This window comes from Chiloscyllium plagiosum, unplaced genomic scaffold (assembly GCF_037043375.1).
Source record: "Chiloscyllium plagiosum isolate Xiang-an unplaced genomic scaffold, Cpla_swu_hap1 HiC_scaffold_7, whole genome shotgun sequence".
Taxonomy (NCBI): domain Eukaryota; kingdom Metazoa; phylum Chordata; class Chondrichthyes; order Orectolobiformes; family Hemiscylliidae; genus Chiloscyllium; species Chiloscyllium plagiosum.
Genome location: NW_028270145.1, coordinates 30,339,373 through 30,356,138, shown reverse-complemented (window position 1 = coordinate 30,356,138; position 16,766 = coordinate 30,339,373). Strand labels below are relative to the sequence as shown.

Sequence of the window (16,766 nt, the reverse complement as noted above, 5' to 3'; positions counted from 1 at the left end):
TATTTTCAAATTCATGTCCATGCTCATAACCTTATAATGGAGAATCCATAGTTTTGAGCAGAAGTTGCAAGACTGCATAAACATGGTCAGCGAAAGCTAAAAGATCAACCAAGTACTTGACAGTCACATGCATCTTAAAAAATGAGTTGTACTTCTCCGAGAAGAATTCCTAACCCTGTGCATGAAGTCAAAACCTAGTCTCTTAGCTGAATATAGAACAAAATGGAGGAATCTTGGATTGCACAGAGCATCTTGGGTCAATTTATTGTGAAGATATCGATGAAAGAGCAGGATTGATTATCTAACCCTTGATTAAATTGCCTTGGTCCACTTATACAAAGTACCTGCATGTATATAGTGCTTTAAGGACAAAGAGCTTCTGAAATGTAGACATTGTAGTGGATGCCATACAATCAATTGGTGCACAGTAATGGTCTGTCAAATAGCAGTGAGACCGCGACCAGTTGAATCATTGTACAGACATTGATTCAAGGCTAATGTGCTGACAGACTGATTTGGGATCTTTTCTGTCTAGTTGAGTGGGCTGAAGGGCACTGTGTTTAACAAAACTAAAAGATAGCACTTCCCTTGGGACTCTCCTGGAGTGGCAGATGAAATTGTGTTGATGTCTGGAGTTGGGTTACAACCTGCAATCTTTGGATTTTGATGAGACTTTGACGATGCATTAGAATAAACTCTTGTCAGTGTTGTGCAGAATGAGACAGGACCAAGGTCCTTATGATAGGAGGTTCCACGCAACATGTGTACAGTTAGTTCTTGTGTGCTTGTAAATACCAAATGAGCAGTCGAGTGCTGGTGAAGCCAGTAAGATGGCCCAAAGGGGATCCTGACATGTAGGCAGAAAGCAAGGCTGAGGTGCTAAATAAGCATTGTAGCATCAGTATGCAGACAGACGCACAGACATAGTGAAAGAGGAGGTAGTTGACATGTTGGAAGGGCTAAAAATTGGTAAAGAGGAAGTTTCTTGATCATTTCCACTCTTCATTGTTCCAGAACTTGTAACCATGCTTTCAGTTTGTTGACCACAAACTCAAGAATTTTCTGTCTTTGCCTTTCCACTTTTCTCCCACAGTGAAGATGCTCCTCAAAATCCATGTCTTTCACCAAGCCTTCGGCCATTTGCCTCACATTTCCTTGGTAGCTCTGTGGAGTATTTTATTTTATAATGCTCCAGTGACATTCAAGGTGACATACAAATATAAGCTGTTGCGTGAGAAATGCTGGCTGTACTTAATTATCAGTCACCAGGACTGAATGGGATACATCTGAGGGTGCTGGGGGAAGTAAGGAAGTAAGTTAAGGTGGTCCTGGCCATAATTTTCCAGTTAGTGCCAAGAATTGAAAAACTGCAAATGCTACTTTGGAAAAATTTAAAACCAGCGACTACAAGCCTGTTAGGTTCGCCTCAGTGGAGGCGTTGTAGAAATAATGTGGAACCAAGTCAATAGGACAAGTGCAGATAAATTTTAAACAGTGAACACACATCTATGGAAGGCAAATCCTGCTTAACTATATAGATTGGGCTTTTTGATAAACTAATGGAAGGTTGATGCATATAAAAACATCCAAAAGACAATTAGGTGCTGCATAATGCAGGTAACAACCAAGTTGAAATCCACAGAATAAAAGGGACAGTGAACGTGAAGTTAGCTTCGTGACAGAAAATACAAAGTAGTTTTGAGTAGATGCTTCTTTTGGGGAGGCGTATCCCAGCAGTCGGTTTTTTGATTGTTGCTTTTCTTGAGCCTTGTTAATGACGTTGATTTCATTGTTCAGAATATGATAACATTATTTCCAGACGACCTAATATGAGCTGTGAGGAGGATGGTGGTAGACTCCTAAAGCATGTAGACTAATAAAATCAAGCATGTGGGATTTAATGCAGAGAAGTGAGAAGATTTTGATGTTAGAAATGAGAGGAAGTGCAAAGTGAAGTGTCCAATTGCAAAGGAGGTGCTAGAACAGTGAACACTGGAAATATATGTACACTGTTGCAAGGTAACAGGGTAGGTTGAGAAAACAGTTAGAAAGGCAAATAAGATCCTGGGCTTAATAAATAGAAGTATCGAACACACAATCCAGGAAATCATTAGGAACCTTGATAAATCACTGATTTTTGCCTCCATTTCATTTTTTAATTCAGTCATGGGATGTGGGTATTACTGGCTGGCCAACATTTATTGGCTTGTCCCTTATTAACCTTGAGAAGTCTGTGGTGAACTGCCTTCTAAAACTGCTGCAGTCCATATGCTGTAGGTAAACTGCTGAGCGAGAGAGAGTACCAGTATTTTGACCCAGCTACACTGACTTAGAAATATATTGCCATTCCTTCAGAGTAGTGACTGGCTTGGAGGGCAACTTGCAAGTGATGTTGTTCCCATATATCTGCTGCCCTTAACCTAAATGAAAATGGTCATGAATCATTGCAAGCTGCCATCTAAGGAGCTTGGATGAATTTCTGCCATTCTTGTAGTATGTGGTCTGTACTGCTGCTACTGAGCATCAGTGCTAGAAGGGCTGGATATTTGTTAATGTGGTGCCAATCAAACAAGCTGTTTTTACCTGGAGGTCATCAAGTTTTTTCAATGCTGTTGGATCTGCACTCATCCAGACAAAGTGAGGAGTATTCCATGACACTCCTGACTTGTGCTTTTTAAATGGTAGACAGACTTCGTGCAGTTGGGGAGACGAGTTGGTCTCTTAGGCAACTCTGGCATTTGTAGTTAGTGCTTTTGTATGGTTTTTCCAGTTGTTTCTGATCAGCGTTAACCCTGAGGTTGTTGATAGCAGGAGATGCAGTGATGGTAACACCATTTAATGTCCTGAGGTGATGGTTCTATTGTGTCCAATTCTGAACACTGACCTTGGGGAATGACGTGACGCTTTCAAAGTGAATCTGGAAATGATTTACAGGCCTGACTTTGAAGAAGCTACCGGGGTAAATTGGAGAAGGTTGGATTAGCTTGGAAAAGACAAGGTTGAAAGGAGGTTTGATGGAGATGATAAAAACTGAGAGGTGTCTGCAGACATAATAGAGAAATTGTTTGCAATTTCAGTATACTTAGGAAGCAGAGGACAATACAGTTAATTGGCCAAAGAAGCTTTTTTTAATGCAGCAAGTGGTGGAGACAAATTCAGTAGAGGCTTTCGAAATGGGTTTTAGAAAAGCACTCTAAGAAATCTACACAGCTATGAAGAAAGTGTGGGGAAGTGGGAATGGCTGTGTTGCTCCTTAGGGTTTTAGCATGGATTTGCTCCTGGGTGATTTACCATGAATATATCATGTCAAATATCATTGTACTTATCCATTCTATGTCTCTGGAGTGTATAGGAATCTGCTGAAGGCTTTTCCTGACCAACCTGCAGAAATTAGGTAGCAGTTTCAGCTTTTCCAGGAACTAAGGTTGTGGGGTGTACATATTTCATTAGCTAATCATGTACCAAAGATTGATTTATGAATCCACAATGAAACCTTAAGTTCAAAGTGAAGCTTGCAAACCAGTCAAACTTGAGTTTTCGATCCTTATGTATAAAATACTGCTTCATTGCTACAAGCTTCATCTTGTCTCTGGCTTCCGCTTCAACTCCAAACTTTTCACCCCTTGAAAATAGTGTATTTTATAAGCTTATTCATCAGTTTGTGAAATTATCGACAATCTATTTCACCCAGTCAGAATATCAATAAGCTTACCATGAGGCTGCTGGATAGCCGTAAAAAGCCAGCTATTTGCATTTATATCATGCTCTTCATAACCTTACGATATCGCAAAGCAGGTCATAGTCAGGAGAGTCCTCATGAAATTGTGTCTGTGTTTGCGTATAGGAAACCTAACAATCAATTTGCAAATGGTGAGCTCCTGCAAACAAAAAATTGAACAACCTGTTTACTGTTATTGATTGAAGGACAAATATTGGCCAGGCTACCAAGAGGACTCCCTGGTGACATGGAGCCTCTCCACGAGAGAAGCCTCCGTTTAATGTTTTGGATGAAAGGTGCTACTGTCAAGAGTACAGCAGTCACTCAGTACTGCTCTGCGATGTTACATGAAGGGTGGCCAAACTAAAGTTTGGATTATGTGCGAGCATATTTTGTTTTTGATCCCACAACATTCATGGAATTGGTGAAACTTGCCACAATTACTGGCGAATGGACGTTCACCCTTTGGTATGAGGAACATCGTTTTTGTCATTGTGCATCATGCACATATACATCAGAGCTTCACAGGCCACGGATTTTTCAGTAAAATGTTCCCACATATTTCAATTCATGGATAGTGACACATCTTCATATTCAGATTTTGAAGTTAACCCACCACTGACAAAATTCCAACAGGAGCGAATCAGCAAGTAAGAATTATACCTTTAGATTGAATTGCCTGAGCTCAGGCACCCAACTTGTGGACCTGTCACTGCTTCGTGCAACTTTTAAGATGTACACCAGAGTTTTGGAAGCATGTTAAGTGCATTTTGGATAGAGCATGCTGTGTTGAGCAGGGACTGGCAAATGCCTGTGCTCATACTAGCATTGTAGGCTGCCTTTTAGTCGTATAAAAGCCTTTTTGTTGGTTCAGTTTGCATTAGACCACCCAAACCCTGTCTAAGTGCATTGTGCATGAGTTTGTGATTCTATTTTTAACTGCCATGAAGGTCCCCTATTTAAATTTCTTTCCTTCCTTAGCCATTCTTAACTAGAAAGCCTATGTCTGTGAGAGTTGCCTGTTGTGCAATATTTTGAGAGAGGTGGCGTAATGTCAGGAATACACTCAAATCACCTTCAAAGCCAGTCTGAGGGATAGCTGTTCCTGTCAGGCATGATCTGCCTCATGGTGTTTAATGTGCTTGGGTCAGGGTATAGATAGCTTTTTGAGTGGTTCCTGAATAATTCCTGTGACAGTCTGACCAGCTAGCTTCAGTTGAACATGGTCGAAGCACTCTTCAATTGTACATTTAAATGTACACTTGCAAATGCTAAGGTGCAAAAGCTTATGAGTCAGGTGCTGAGAATTGGATTAGAATAGTTAGGTGTTTTGAACTGACATATGTTCATTGGGCTTACAGGAATCTTTGTGCTGCATGCCACAGCCAGCAATAGTGTCCTGAAATGACACAGCTCAGTGAAGCTGCAAATTAACTATGTTTTATGAGGGTTCATCTCTTCCAAGTGTTTTAGGGGAGCAAGATAACAAGGATATGGGCAGAAAATGTTTCAGTCTAATAGAAAAGTCAACTGGTTAAACCTTGCAACAAAAACACTTAAAATCTGAGGTGGGTCTCTATACGTGATTTTCGGGTGTATATAAACATAGGCTATGATTAAGATTAATTACAAATTGACTGTGGGCATTTGTTAAAAATTAGCCCTTGCCCCACATTGTGTGTTGAAGTTTTACCATCCCAACTCACTTCTAGGATATTTCTGAACAATTTCTTGACAGGTAAATCAATTATAATATTGCTTGAAAGATTTGAGGGGGAAGGACTATTTGTATACAAATTTGATGCAGTTGGAGAAACGTGTTTGAGTTTGAAATTTGCAGTTTCAGTTCTAAGTTTTGAGCTCAATCTAAGCTGATGCTGCAGTTTTATACTCAAGGAGTGCTGCATCCTGGCTAGTGCTGACTTTGGATGCAAAAATACACCATTGAATTCCTTTTTTATATCGATGCAAGAAAACCGGGACATTAACCTGATGTTTTGGCCATTGAACCTAACTTGCATAAATGCAGATAGCCGATGAACAATCTTCCTTGCTGTTCTTTAGGCTTTGTTGACTTGGAATAGCTGCTAGTTCTTTAGGCTTTGTTGACTTGGAATAGCTGCTATGTTTTTCCACGTTTGTCACTTATTTTTTAAATTACCATTTTTCTCTCCCTCTCTCTCTCCCCCTCTCTCTCTCTCCAAGCCCACTTTGATCTTAATTACTTGTTATCTTTGTCTTGGTGTCAGTGCTTATCTGATTAACCTTCTGTGGCATGTCTTGGGATGTTTTGCTCCATGGAAGCTGCTACATGAATGTACATTTTTGTCCTTCGCGCATATTCAGTGGTAGAAACAACAGGTTATTTATTTATTAAACAGAAAAGTACAGAAGCTTGTCCAGACTGAGAGAAATTAGTTTCATTTCAACACTCCAGGATGTCTTTTCAAGTTCCTAGGGCTCCGAGGTCCTCATCCTTATGGACTGGAGTGTTTGTAAAATAAATGTTCAATAAACATGATTGTAGTAAAATATAGACGGTTACATGGTGATCTAATTCAGGTGTTTCTTGTGATCAAAGGAGTTACTGAGCCAAAGAGAATTGGTTTTCTCTGAGGAAATCCAACAAAAGTGGCATAACTTGAAGATTAAAACAAGGCCATTCAGGGATTTTGTCAGGAAGCACTTCGCACATGTATCGGTGAAAATCTAAAACTTTCTAGAAAAGACATTGAGGGCGAGGGTCAACAGAAAGTTTCAAAACTGAGATGCCTTCCTTCTTTGTTAAGCGAGATGAGAATTGATATGGGGTTAAGGAGATTAAGCAAATACAAATATAATTGAAGAGAAGAATGGTTTTGAATGGCTGACTGGAAAGCTGTTCTGTAAATGACATGCTTCTGGAGTTTTCTTCTCCAATTTGTGCTGTTTCACATTTTAATGCATGGTTTTGTTACCTGTCAGTGTATTCATTGGTGATTTGGGAAAGGAAAAGTGTTCCTCCAATATTGTGGTATTAATTGCTGTTACACTGGAGCACCTTGTAAAACAGATGGGATTTTTTTTAAATTAATGATTCAGGAAGAATACAGAGCTGTCTATGCTTGCGCCCATCAACTCCATCTTGGGTGATTTCTTTTCCCCCTCAACAGTGTCTGTTTCCTGCTAACTTTGCTTTGAATTGTTTGAGTGTACTGTATGTTCTGATCAAGGTTTATAAGATATTGAAAGGGAGAATTGTGTTCCTTTTGACACTTTGTTCCTAAACAGTAGATTAGAGAAGATGAGGGATCACTGCTTTGAATTGGGAGATTAGACCTAGATTAGATGCCAGAGCCTTTCCCTAGAACGTGGTTACAGGACCACATGCAAGCTTGCAGGTGATAACCTGGTGGAGATCACTTCTTCCCATAGTTACTACTTTCTGGAAGCAATCAAATCAAGGAAGATGTCCTGGCCAAGTTTTGATTGCTGTGGGGAGCTGGAGAGGAATTCCTAAGATTGCTCTCCTGCATTTGACTGATAATATCTGGATTTCTATTTTGTATGGGCAATCATATATGGTTTCTGGCTGGCATGTGGAACATGTTCATTTAAATGCACATGTAAGTGATTGTTAGAGACTGCCTGGAGGGCCATTGCTTTTCCATCATTACTCATGTCCCAAACCGTGCAAGTTGCGTCAGCATTATCTTCCATCTTTTTAAACATCTCATTGAGTGACATGATCTTCCACACTAGGCTGCTTTTGTAACTCTGGTTGTGCATCCGACATTGAAACTGTTGATGAGAATACTGCAAGGTGTATGTGGCAAACTTGACCACAGTTGAGCTAGAATCAGTAATGCATGCATTGAATACTCTAGGAATGTTTGTTGAAAATATACACAGACTCCCAGCAATCCCTAAGCAAAAGAGAATTCCATCTTAGCAGCTGTGTTTATGAACTCCTGTGATATGAAATAACAAAGAACTTGGTAAAGCCCAAGCCTGAAGTTAAACTTTGATAGTCCACACTGGACCCACTACAAGATAAATTGAATAACTTAGGAATTGCATTGGAGCAAAGATATTTGGAAATCACAACTTATAACTCATTAGATCTCGAAGAGTTTTCTAACATAACTGAGACTCTGATGTAATTGTTGGCTTTTGTTTGAAGTTGAATTATGAAGGAGAGGAAGTCATGTAAATTGTACAGAGTTTTGGTTGGCTCCCATTTGGAGTGCTGCTTTCAGTTTAGGCATTCGGCAGTAATGTAAGATGTAGGAGCAGAATTAGCTATTTAACTCATGGTTGCTCTGCTATTCAATCATGGCTGATATATTTCTCAACCCCAATCTCCTAGCTGCTGCTTCTAACCATTGATCCCCTAGCTAATCAATGACTTATCTATCTCTGTCATAAATGCACTCATTGACTTGGCTTCCACAGCCTTCTCTAACAGTCAGTTATTCAGATTCACCACCCTATGGCTGAAGAAATTCTTCCTCATCTCAGTTCTAAAGGGTCATGGTTTAACTCTGAGGCTGTGCCCTTCGATCCTATTTTGTTAATTTTAATGCAACGCCTGTAGAATTCCACTCGATACGGAGTGCCATTCTGAACAAGGCCCCTTTTTCCCCCTCCTCCTTCTGTCATTGCCTGTACCTTGTCCCAAATGCCATGGGCTCTTATCTCATTTAGCAGCATCCTGTGCAGCACCTTGTGAAAGGCATTCTGGAAATCCAAATGAATCATATCTACTGGCTTTCCTTTGTTTTACTTGCTTGTTACCTCCTAAAAGTATTCTCTATGATTTGTCAGTCACGGCCTCCTATCTGTGTAATAAGGATCTATTGGTCTTCAATTCACCAGAATGTAATTGGTGCTTGAAAATTAAACTGAAGAATGATTGCACATTGGGGCTTAGGAAATTTGGGGAGGCGGTGCAGCAGGTGGTACTCCTAATTGAACTGTTGTCAGATATTGAAATGATTCAGTGGAATAAATAGAAATGACATCCTCTTGTGGTGGAATTAGAATGGAGGAGTTTAATCTTCTACTTTGTTTTTTATGTATTTTATCATTAGAACCAGACATCGTATTGCACAAAGGGAAGTAAAAATCCAGAATTTTCTTAGTGAAAAGGCTGGGGGTGCAGAGCTGATTAGCTTTCAAGAGTGAAAATGTCAGATTTTTGTCAACAAAGAGACTTAAGCAATAAAGAGTGAAATTGTAGTTGCAGTTGAATTGCAGATAAGCTATGATCTAATTGAATAGATAAAGCACCAAGGGCTGAATGGCCTTCCCCATTCCAATTTTCTTACGAACAAACTGAGAAAACACAGAGCTACTGGAGATGGACAGATTTCCCAGTCGAAGAAAATGAGCGATGATGGTATTAGATATTGGCAACAGATCCAGAATATGTTCTGCATCCTTACCTTTTTACACACAGACACTCTGAGAACTGAATAAGGAAGATATAGAATCAAGTAAATAAAAGCAAAATGCTGTGGATGCTGGACATTTGAGAAAGAAATGAATTGCTGGACAACTGTGGCAGTCTGGCAGGATCTGTGGAGACAATAGAGTTGGCATTTCAAATCCAGTAACACCCAATTGGACCTGAGTGTTCTGTACTTTGTTTTTATTTAAGAGCGAATAAGGATGTGACTTCCTGTTGATACTGTAACTGTGGTTGTATACAGTGACGCTACAGATCCCTGCCGGAATGAAGCTGATAGGTAATTCCTCTGTCAGTACTCAATCAGTACAAGTAGCTTGAGGCTTGAATTTGTGTATACAGAACAACCTGGATTATCCAAATGAGAAAGGCGGGAGTATTTTGTTCAGATAACTGATTGTTTACGATCAGATCAGTTATCCAAACAAAGGAAGCATTTACGAGATCTTGCTCAAATAATTGATGTTCGGATAACTGAGATTGTTCTGGGACGCACTGTCACTCTCAATTTTCTGGAAAATAATCCTTGATTTATAAGAAGACTTTGTTATAGGTTTGGATAGGAGTTGTTGAGACAACTTAAATAGATTTCATTTGCTGAGTAAATAGTCTCCTTTTCCGATGATAAAAGGCAGAAGAACCGATACTGTAAATAGGAAACAAGAACAGAAGTTGCTGGAAAAGCTCAGCAGGTCTGGCAGCATCTTCACAGAGACTGCCAGACCTGCTGAGCCTTTCCAGCAACTTCTGTTTTTGTTTCCATTTCCAATGAGTCTTGCTCAGCCACCAATTTGTTGGTTGACACAGTAGTGTCAGTACTCACTCCATATACTCATTACGGGTTTAGAGAATTTGTGACAAATGGCAGCCGCTTTTATTTTGAGTGGCTTTATTGGATCCCAGCTTTTTGGCAGCACTTTCCCATTCATCATACAGCTTGATTGACAGTTAGCATGTCTGCAGTTGGCTGTCATTCCATGGACTGTCTTATGAGAGGCTGAGTGTATTGGGCCTGTAACTACTTGAATATAAAAAAAAACACAACCTTCTTGAAATAGACAAAATTCTTCAAGGACTTGACAGGGTGGATGCTGAGAGGTTGTTTCCCTTGTGAAAGCACCTCAAACCAGAGAGCATACTCTCCGGAATAAGTGGTTGCATATTTGAAACACCGACGAGGAGGAATTCTTCTGGGGACAGTGAATCTGTGGAGTTCTTTACCATAGAGGCCTGTTTAGGCTGGCTTATTAAGTACATTTAAGGCTGCGATAAACTTTTTAATCAGTAAGAAAATTGAGGTTGATACAGGAAAGGCTGCCATGATCTTAATGAATGGTGGTACAGTCTCGATGGGCGGAATGGTCTACTTCTGCTCCTACATCTTAAGCTTTTATTTCCCACAGGCCACTTGCAGGAAAACAATCCTCAAAGAACTTGGCACAACAAAGTAGCCAATTAGAAAGTCAGATAGCAAAAATCAAGGAACCACGATAGATATGTGTGCATGAAGGACTCTTCTTCAGAGCTTATCAGAATCGAAAAGCTGTTTCTCTCTTCATAGATGGTACCAGATCTGCTGAGTTTCTCGAACCATGTGTTTTTATTTCAGAAGTACACTTCCATCTCTCATTTTCGTAAATGTTAGCTCATCTCAGACTGCTGCCCATATACTAACATGCAACGAGACCCATTCTTCAGTCTATGATGGCTCCCAATTTGAGAACACCTTGATTTTTAAATGCTTTCTGGTGCTTAATTTCAAATCCTCCTGACCTTGCATATCCTGACTTCTGAATTAGGTGCCACGGTGGCATACGGGTGGCACGGTGGCACAGTGGTTAGCACTGCTGCCTCACAGCACCAGAGACCCGGGTTCAATTCCTGTCTCAGGTGACTGACTGTGTGGAGTTTGCACATTCTCCCCGTGTCTGCGTGGGTTTCCTCCGGGTGCTCCGGTTTCCTCCCACAGTCCAAAGATGTGCAGGTCAGGTGAATTGGCCATGCTAAATTGCCCGTAGTGTTAGGTAAAAGGGGTAAATGCAGGGGAATGGATGGGTTACGCTTCGGCGGGTCGGTGTGGACTTGTTGGGCCGAAGGGCCTGTTTCCACACTGTAAAGTAATCTAATCTAATCTAATCATCTGTAGCCGAGTTGAAGCTCTCTAGTCTCTTAGGTTAGCAAATTTTGGGCTTGTGTCCCATTCTAAGACATGAGCACAAAATTAAGGCAGACATTGCAATACATTCCTGAAGGAGTGTTGCAGTCGATGTTTTGTTATGTTAAATGATACTGAGATCCTCCTTCCCCTGTTAGATGGGTATACAAAATCTGGCATATGTTTATCCCTTGATCAGTCCCACAGAAACAAATTATTTGGCCATTAATACATTACTGTTCATGGAAGCTTGCTGCATGCAAATTGGCTGCCACAGGTCCTGCGCTAACATCTTGACTACCCTTCAAAATGCTTAATTGACTGGCAGAACTTTGAGACATCTGGTGGTCCTGAAAGGCAATATTATAAATCCGTTTCTGTTTGATCTTTTAAGATTGTGTGAAAGATATGCATTCCTCCAGTTTTGGCCTCTGAGCAGTCCCAGTTTTGTTCATTCCATCGAAGACAGTCATGCCTCCTGTCACATCAGTTCTCATCTCTGAAATTCCCTTCTATAAATCACTTTGCCTTTCTATTGTTTTTCCTTGAAGAACTTTGCCAAGCCTTCTACTTAAACCACACATTTTGTTGTAAAGTTTCACCACCTGTGTCCCATTTATTTTCCTCCAAAGCTTCTTTGACATATTGTGACATTTGACTGGATGAAAGCTATTACGAATGTACACACTATTTGTTCTTTTTTTTGGATAATTTTCTTTTCGAGCAGTGAAGCCAAGAGCAGACATCTGGCTCTGTCTCCATTGGTTCTCCTTTACATGCTGTTCAGGATGTTGACTCTGGCTCCCTGGGTTGTACAGTTGCCTCTTTCATGGAAAGTTTTGGACTCAAGTCCTCCGTGAGAGACTTAAGCTTGCAATCTTGTACTGTGGGTGCTGCATTGCCATGACCATTTATTTGATAGATACTTTAATGCCAGATCCATCTGCCCTCTGACGTAGATATAAAAGGCCCCCATGCCAAGATTCGAAGAGGAGCATGGAAGTTCTCTTTGATATCAGGCCAATGTTTACCCCTTCAACAACACCTCTAGCAAATATCTGGTCATTAGCTTAGTCTTATGGGAGCTTGCTTTCACAAATTGGCTGCCAAATGTCATACATTACAACAGTGGCAGTAGTGCAAAAACTACTAAATTAGAAGGCTGGAAATGCAGAGGGGCATCTGAATGTTGTCAAAACGCACTATAGATATGGCTCTCATTTTTCTTTTATTTGAACTTAAAAGCCTGCTGACACCAGCGATCCACTACATTCCGACTGCCTGTTGATCTCAAATTTTTCTTTGAAATGTTTACATTCATGTGGGATATAAAAGCAATTTTAGAAATTCAAAAAATTCTTTTAGTTTGACAATTTTTTCTGGTCACCTGTATACTTGAGTTTTTTTTTTAATTTTTAAGTGTTAGGTTTTTAATCATTCAGTTAATTTCAGAAATTTCACTGCTCTTACCTATCAGCAAACGGAACCTATTTGAGTAATTGAAGGAATGCCATTTTGTGAAATGAAATCCAATCCAGCCCGAATCCCAAACTTAAAAGCATGTCCTTTCCCTTTATTTATTAAAATACTTTGGGCCCATTCTTTCCCTTTTCAGATCTCTTAACAGTTCTTCCTGAACAATTTTCTTTTCTTCCCATCTCTCTTCATGTTGTCGTTCATTCAATATTACCCGCCTTTTCCTTTTCCTTTGTCCCTTCCATTCCAGTCCCCTTTCATTCTGTCTTATCCCCATCTCACCTATTTATTTGCGTCCCTTGCATGTTTCAGGAATTTGAAAATGCTGACTATGTTTTCAGACAGAGTAAATAGGAGGATCTCCTATAGATTGTTGATTTGCCCTTCCTGCAGTTGTGTGCTGTGCTTTGGCCTTGGCTCTCACGTTGGTCACAAAATTGCTGTTCAAGTGGTGAATAAAGCTGGATGTGTTTCCTTAGACTTTTCCCTTCCATAGCCAAATTCATTGGTTCCTATGCTGTATAATGTTGCTCCATTTTCTATAATGCAGCAAGAGACTTGTGAGATCAAAGTGTCATACAACTGATGCAATGAATTGAACAAACCTAGATTGCTGTTAAGTTCATTGCATAAAATTGGGGTGCATGTTTTGGTTCATTAATATGTAAATCCTAAAACTTTTTTCAAGTCACATTCCCAAGTTAACTTAAGGTTTCATTAAAAAAAAGTGATATCTCAGCTCAGAGAATGCATTAAAGGTGTGAAGTTAGAGTCTGTCTGTATCCCAACCTTGAGTCAGGCTGGTTTCTGCCCCTCTAGTGACCTGATGAAGGAGCAGTGCTCTGAAAACTTATACTTTCAAATTGTTGGACTATAACCTGGTGTTGTGATTTTTAACTTTGCGGGGGGGGACAGAGTGGCAGAAGATCATGTGAGCAGAGCAAGCATAAAGTAAAGGTTGTGCTTAATTATATTGCTGGTACAAATTGATATGTCATTTGTTGCAATCACCACATAAGGCCAAATGTTATAACATTGAAGTTCTTTACATTGTCGATTACATTAACTCAAAAGTAAATAGTGCATGCATATTTGTTATGAATGCACACAGAAACACTGATTTCTCTAATGGCAGGAGGGTTAAACTTTGATTCCATTCTTTTGTGCAGCTTGGAAGATGAGGGGCCGAGTACAAGGAGTTTGAGAATGACACGCCACTGCACTTATCTGCAGCACAGATATGTGCAGCTCTGTCGAGTGGAGCGAGCAGCGGCCCGCCAGCAGAGGTGTCGGCATGCCTTTCGGAAAGCACTACTGCAAGCAGCCAGCAAGGAGCCAGACTCCGCCGGGCAGTTGCTTTGGGAACTCCGAGCGGCAGCCCCCACGCAGACCAGGTCAGCCACTGTGCGCTGGCATTGCCAGGTATCACTTAATGGAGGGATTGGTCAAGGGAAACCAATCTCTTCGATAATCTTGGATCAACACAACCTTTGGGTGGAGAAGTTTGCTGCTTTTGGACATTTTGTCAAATACAGCCTTTGTGATTATTGTCAGTCTTGAATTTCAAACATTCATAATGAAGCCTCATTAGAGCACTAAAAATACAATATTTTAATACCTTCATCCTCTTTGAAATGACTGCTGTTCTGTTTAGGGCCCTTGGTGAGAGTAGTTTTGAGATTCCAACGCCTACAATCTGGTATTTCAATCTGTATGGTACATTTTTGTTAAAAGGAAGGGATGGTGATATGGCCTTGTCCCTGCCTTTTATCATTCTTATTGGCCCTGTGTCTTTAAAAAAACAAAAGGACGTAGTTTTGTAAATTCCATGTTTAATTCATTGCCCTGGCCAACGTTCCTCCCTCAAACAAATTTTCCAGAAACAAGCTCACCTTTGTTATTTATTTTTAATCTGTTTTTCTAATCAGTCTGTTCAGAGATGACTTGAACGCAGGCCTTTCAGTCCAGGAGGTCAGGACTCTACCACCATGCCACAAGAGGACTAGAATTTGAACTCAGGAGCTCCTGTTTTCCAAACAGGTGTTTAAACCCACTGCATGTGTGGAAAGTGTAAAACTGCACTGCTGCCTGAATGCTTATCCATTGATGAAATACTAGTCTTTTTTTGTCCTGCATTGATTTGGCTGATTTGATTGAACCTGAGGTGTCCCAGACAAGAGAGGGATGGGGTAAATCGGACAGCTGCTGACTAGCTATTTTTCTACCCAGCTTTAGCTGTTATGGAAGGTGGTGAGAGGATTGGTATGATTGAGGCCATTTTAGAGGTCAGCTATGAATGAATTACTTCTGCATCGTTAAGGAGTCACATTTAGGCCAGACCAGGCCAAAGGATATTGGTGAAATCATTGGGTTTTTCAGCAGCTTGTCTCATACCAACTTGACTAATATCATTTGTTTCAATATTTAGGTATTCTTGTCGTCCAGATTCAGATTCTCCAATTTATCATGCTATAATTTCAACTGTTACACGCTTCATTATTAGGCTAACGGTATGGGTTACTAGTCCAGCAACAATTACCATACCATTCACGTTCAAATGGTTGCTGGTTACTGTCTTGTAGCTCCTATGAGCAACTGAATGAGCATCGACTTTGGGAAAAGAGCAGCTTCATACCTCAGTGTGATGCTTTTTGTGGTCAGCTGGCTTGCAGCCAGTTGATTGTCTGATCTCGTGAAGAGTTGTTACTTGTCTGTTGAATGGTGTCAACACTTGTGGGTTTGCACTCTAATGCTTTCAGAAGACAGTGGGGTGAAAATGAGATTAAGGTCTGGGTGGTGTACATGAGAGGAGATTGTGTTCTGTGGAGGCTTACTTTTTAAAAAAAAAATATTTTTTGCTTTAATATCTATTTAACTTTTATAATTTTTTTGGCTGGAGTATTTATCTTTTTAAACAATAATTGCTGAAGAGACTAAATCATTCTCAAGAGACTATTAAGCTTGAAAGCACAGGAAGCTGGATTAAATCTTATTTTATGTTTAAAGCATTCCTGTTTAATGATGATTAAAGTTAAGCTCCGTCTCTGTTCAACAGAGTAAGTCATTCGTGATGCTCCCTACAAAGGGTTTTCAGTGCTCTACATTCAAACAAGTTAATACTTTCTTCTTTCACGTCTCCTGATGGAGACTTTTTTAATTTCAGACATTACAGGCTGCTTAGAATTTGCATGTTCTCTGGCAGTCAGGTGCTGAGAACATGGAGCAGGCTTCTCAAGATGATGCTTGTTCTTTACCTTTGTGTTCACAGCTGCGGTCGTCTTTGTTTTTGGGGCAATTGATCTATGGAGTGGAGAACTACTGTGATATTCAGGTCAATTGAGTTAAAGGCCAGGGATATTTGGACCAAGGCAAAAGGAAATAATGGGTAGGGAGGAAGAGGACCAGAGAAGTCGGATTGGAGGAATGTTTAAGCATGCTTAGCAGCATTTGTGAGGAAACTCGAGTCACCACATGTGCAAGGGGTTGCTTGCACGGGTTAACAATGTTAAATGTACTGTATCAAAACTGTTTCTTTCTCAAAATAGTCCTGTGTTTTCAGCCCTTTTACTTGGAGGTTATATATATGGTCCGGTGTAGAGTTGTTTGTGTTCACGACTCGTCAAGAGTGGTGCTTGGACATGAAAACATCGCTTAACATTACACACAGCGGAAACAGTAATCATTGGGTCACCTCAAGGCACTGCAGATATTTTACAGAATCCATTGACCCACCTAAATTATTTTAATTGATAAGATTGGGAGGAGTTTAATGCTTATATCTTCTATGCAGCCAATTGCCTGAGTACTCAGGCTCACCAAACTTCCAATTATTTGTTTTTATTTTAGTCTCTACTTTTATTTTAGCCTTAACATACCAAGGAGGGAGTCTAAAGATAAGGTTGTTGGCATAGTAATGCTGAGAGATTTGCTCAGTCTACGGTGTTAAACCATTTGAAAGTGCATCGGCT

At 40.2% G+C, this 16,766-nt stretch overlaps 1 protein-coding gene across 2 annotated transcripts in view; it reads left to right on the top strand.

Annotated features, from left to right (window-relative positions):
* LOC122551428 (INO80 complex subunit D-like) overlaps nt 1-16,766 on the top strand; it is an 81,242-nt gene that overhangs the window by 46,373 nt on the left and 18,103 nt on the right. For both annotated transcript variants that reach the window (XM_043693321.2, XM_043693320.2), the window contains exon 5: nt 13,968-14,192. In XM_043693321.2, the coding sequence (XP_043549256.1) occupies nt 13,968-14,192 (225 nt within the window). The remainder of the gene's footprint in view (nt 1-13,967; nt 14,193-16,766) is intronic.